Raw genomic sequence first — 3,891 nt, 5'->3', positions numbered from 1 at the left:
ATTCAAAATCCTCTTCAATTTTGAGACATTTTATATTCTTCTATAGTTTGAAGAGACTCTCTACTTATTGCACTAAATGTAGGACCAGCATTAGTCTAACACTAAACTATAAAGTTAAACTCAAACATTTGATTTTATGTCTATCTTCTTATCTGTATACTTACATAATCTATTAAAAAATTCTAAAATTCAAATGTATTAATCTCAACATACAATAAATTTTAAAACGGAGAAGAATCGAGTATAAAGTTGAAATAGATGTCGATGAAAATGAATTTGGTCAAGACAAAACTCGATTTCTCAATAACTACTTAAGGGAAAATAGGTAACTTACCGAGTACAATTAGAATAGATGACCGGCGAATGAAGTTGAGTCGGCTTAGGACGAATCGCGAGATGAAGAGGAGGGGAGTCAAAGCTAGGGTAAGGGTAGTCGGCTGTGTCGATGTAGGGTGAAAGGGATGGAGTCGAGGATGGAGTTACGGTTTTATTTATTATAAAAAATATATATTATTATAAAAAATAAAAAATAAAAGGTTTTCATATATTATTCTTCTTCTTGGAGAAAAAGAGAAGGGGACAAGGGTTGTGACCTAATTTTGCGTTACAAAATTCAAACCTTTCATATAAGCACCTCATTTCACTCTCTCTACAGATCGGCGCTCGTCTAATCCTTTTTCCCCCTTTTCAGGGATGGCGAATCGCACAGACCCACTAGCGAAGAACATTCATGGCACGAATCCACAGAACCTGGTGGAGAAAATCTTGAGGTCAAAGATTTACCAAAACACTTATTGGAAAGAGCAATGTTTTGGACTCACGGCCGAAACCCTAGTTGACAAAGCAATGGAACTCGACCACCTCGGCGGCACATTTGGTGGTAATCGAAAACCCACTCCATTCATGTGTCTCGTCATGAAGATGCTCCAGATTCAACCTGAGAAAGATATTGTCGTTGAATTTATCAAGAACGAAGACTACAAGTTAGTATTCTATTATTTAAACTTTGAATCTAGATCGTGACCTAATGATGTTTAAACTGTAGTTTGAATACATTCTATCTTTTATTTGCTTGTTCTTCGATAGCCTCAAGTAATTGATGAATTTATGTTATGATTTCAGGTATGTAAGAGTGCTTGGAGCATTTTATTTGCGTCTTACAGGGACAGATGTGGATGTCTACCGTTACTTGGAACCATTATACAATGATTACAGGAAATTGAGACAAAAGTTACCTGAAGGAAGTAAGTTCTGTTTAGGAATCTCCAAACTGAACTGATTCAATCCTAGTTTAATGCTGACTTTTGTGATCTTGTGATCTTGTTCTATGCATATAGAATACAGTTTGACACATGTTGATGAACTCATTGATGAACTTTTGACGAAAGACTATTCCTGCGATATTGCATTGCCACGCATAAAGAAAAGGTAGTTGTTTTGCTCAATTATAGTCATTGGGTTCTAGTTTTTGTCGATAATATATTTTTTACCAATGGTTTTTCCATTGTTATGAAATTATATTGAAATGAATGAGCAACTAATTACTGCAAATGCAAAATCTCGTCAGTTAGTAGAGTTTTCGTTACCATTATGCTTGAACCTGTTTTAGACTTGAACTCCTTAGCTTGTCCTTGTACCAATCATCTTTTTTTTACTAAGATATTGAGTTCTCTAGAGCTAGGTTTGATTAAAGATGAATTGGAATTAGAATTGGGAGTCCAATTCTAATTATATTGTTTGTTTAATGACTTAAAAAGAGGAATTAAAATTAGAATTAGAATTCTCATGGAATTATAATGTGTAAACTCTGAATTCCAATTCTTGTATACTCCTGCACGATTCAAGCCAATGTCATTCTTTTAACTATTTGTTAATTAGCTGAAATGCTTTATATGCGGTTAGATTCTTCTAGACAGTTAAAAGAGAAAAGAAAGTACGAAAAATAGAAGAAAATCAGACAAATCGATGATTTCTCCAAACATAGCCTAATAGAATAATTTCCATTTGTTATTGTCTACATGTAACATGGAGTATGCTTTCTTATTCTTTGATACTTTTGCATGCTTTTAGATGGACACTTGAAACCATTGGTTCACTTGAACCAAGGAAAAGTGCTCTCGAAGATGATTTGAAGAGGAAGAAGAGAAAGAAGAGGAGGAAGCTGCTGAATTGGATGCTGGGACTTATGAAAAGGTTCTTTCTTTATTATTCCTCCCATTTTGTTCTATTTCTTTAATCGTTATGACTTGACTGAACTTATGTTTTTATTTTCTTAACTTTCAATAGAGGGATTACCATCATGGGAGAAGTCCTACAAAGGAAAGAGAGAGGGATAGAAAACGAGACAGTCACAGGCACAGGTAATATTTCAAATGGTAGTGTATTCATGTTTAATTTTAAGAGTCTTAAATGGTCATTTTTCTAAATCCCTTATCGAATAATCCCCATATTTTTCCTGTTATTAACGGAAGCTTAGAGTTTCAAATCACACACTTGCACACACACACATATATGTCTTCATTTTCTTCATTAGAACGGCATTGATCTGGTGTTATAAGGTATCAATGGCCGCCAACAAGCTTCCAATACAAAAATCTGTTGATCCTGCCAGGTTTCTCTGTACTGACAGTGTACAGTGAGAAGTATGATGAATCACACAATTCAAACTTTTTTTTTTTTGCTGTGAGATAACTTCCATTTTCACCATACAATTATCTTGTTTCTCCATTTATTAAAATGAGAATGTTACATTTTGTGCTTCATCATTGTTGACAGGGATCGTGACTACGAGAGGGACAGGGATTACGATAGGGATCGAGGCAGAGTTCGGGACTATGAGAGGGACAGGGATTACGATAGGGATCGAGGCAGAGACAGGAACCGGGAGAGAGATAGGGATAGGGACAGGGATCACCACAGGGCGAGGGATCAGGAATATGACCGTGAAAGGGGGGAAGTAGTAGAGAGAGAAGGGAGAGAGCGGGACAGGCGCGGGAGGAGAAGGAGTCCATCAAGGAGTCGGAGTCGTGATCGGAAAAGACATGCCCGAACCAGTGTTAGCCCTAGGAGACGCGGGTGGGGAGGAAGAACCGAAGACAAAGAAGAAGAAGGAGAAGAAGGTTCTGAAGGATGATGGGACGGATCATCCTGATCCTGAAATTGCGGAAATGAACAAGCTTCGAGCTAGTCTCGGCATGAAACCATTGAAGTAGTCAATGTTGTTGTTGGTTTTTCTGCAACTATAGAATTGAGTGAACTCTTTTTTCTTATATTGAAGGAGAGTTAGTTTGAAACTTGTAATGAAATGGGGAGAAGCAACTTCACAATATAAATCATTCTGTATACTTTGAAATTGCTTTTATATCTTTTAGTAGTTGCTCAATGTCTTGATTAACAACCATCTATTACTCCTATACTTTTAACCCTTCTAAGATTATTTCCTAAACAACATTATATATAAATAGTTTGAAAGAAAAAGTTTTTTTGAATAAGTTGAATTAAACAGATTTTGCAATTTATTTCCCTTCATCTGAATGATATCAAATGTCCATAAAAAAATAAAAAAATCAAGTTTGATTGACAGAAAGGCATAGATATGGTTTCTTATTTGAGTGTCGTTTGACCGATATATTTACTGTAATCAAACCCATGATGTTCAATTTAAGGTGTTTTAAGTGAGAAACAAACTTGTGATTTTCAATTTAAGGTGTTCTAAGTGGGAATCAAGCTCGTGATATTCAATTTAAGGTGTTCTAAGTGGGAATCAAGCTCGTGATATTTAATTAAGGTGTTCTAAATAAATCAAATCCGTGATATTCAATTTAAGGTGTTCTAAGTGAGAATCAAACTCGTGATTTTCAATTTAAGGTGTTTTAAGTGAATTAAACTCGT

At 35.4% G+C, this 3,891-nt stretch overlaps 1 protein-coding gene across 1 annotated transcript; it reads left to right on the top strand.

The window, feature by feature from the left end:
* Positions 1-598: 598 nt before the first annotated feature.
* On the top strand, positions 599-3,382 carry LOC124917261 (pre-mRNA-splicing factor 38-like). Its single transcript, XM_047457727.1, is given in 8 exon segments — positions 599-983; positions 1,123-1,244; positions 1,338-1,428; positions 2,071-2,123; positions 2,126-2,193; positions 2,287-2,360; positions 2,776-3,082; positions 3,084-3,382. Coding segments are annotated over 8 exon segments (1,134 nt in total). The 5' UTR covers positions 599-693; the 3' UTR covers positions 3,213-3,382.
* The last annotated feature ends 509 nt before the right edge of the window (positions 3,383-3,891 follow it).

This window comes from Impatiens glandulifera, unplaced genomic scaffold (genome assembly GCF_907164915.1).
Source record: "Impatiens glandulifera unplaced genomic scaffold, dImpGla2.1, whole genome shotgun sequence".
In the NCBI taxonomy this organism is placed as follows: domain Eukaryota; kingdom Viridiplantae; phylum Streptophyta; class Magnoliopsida; order Ericales; family Balsaminaceae; genus Impatiens; species Impatiens glandulifera.
This window is presented reverse-complemented; position numbering and strand designations above follow the sequence as displayed.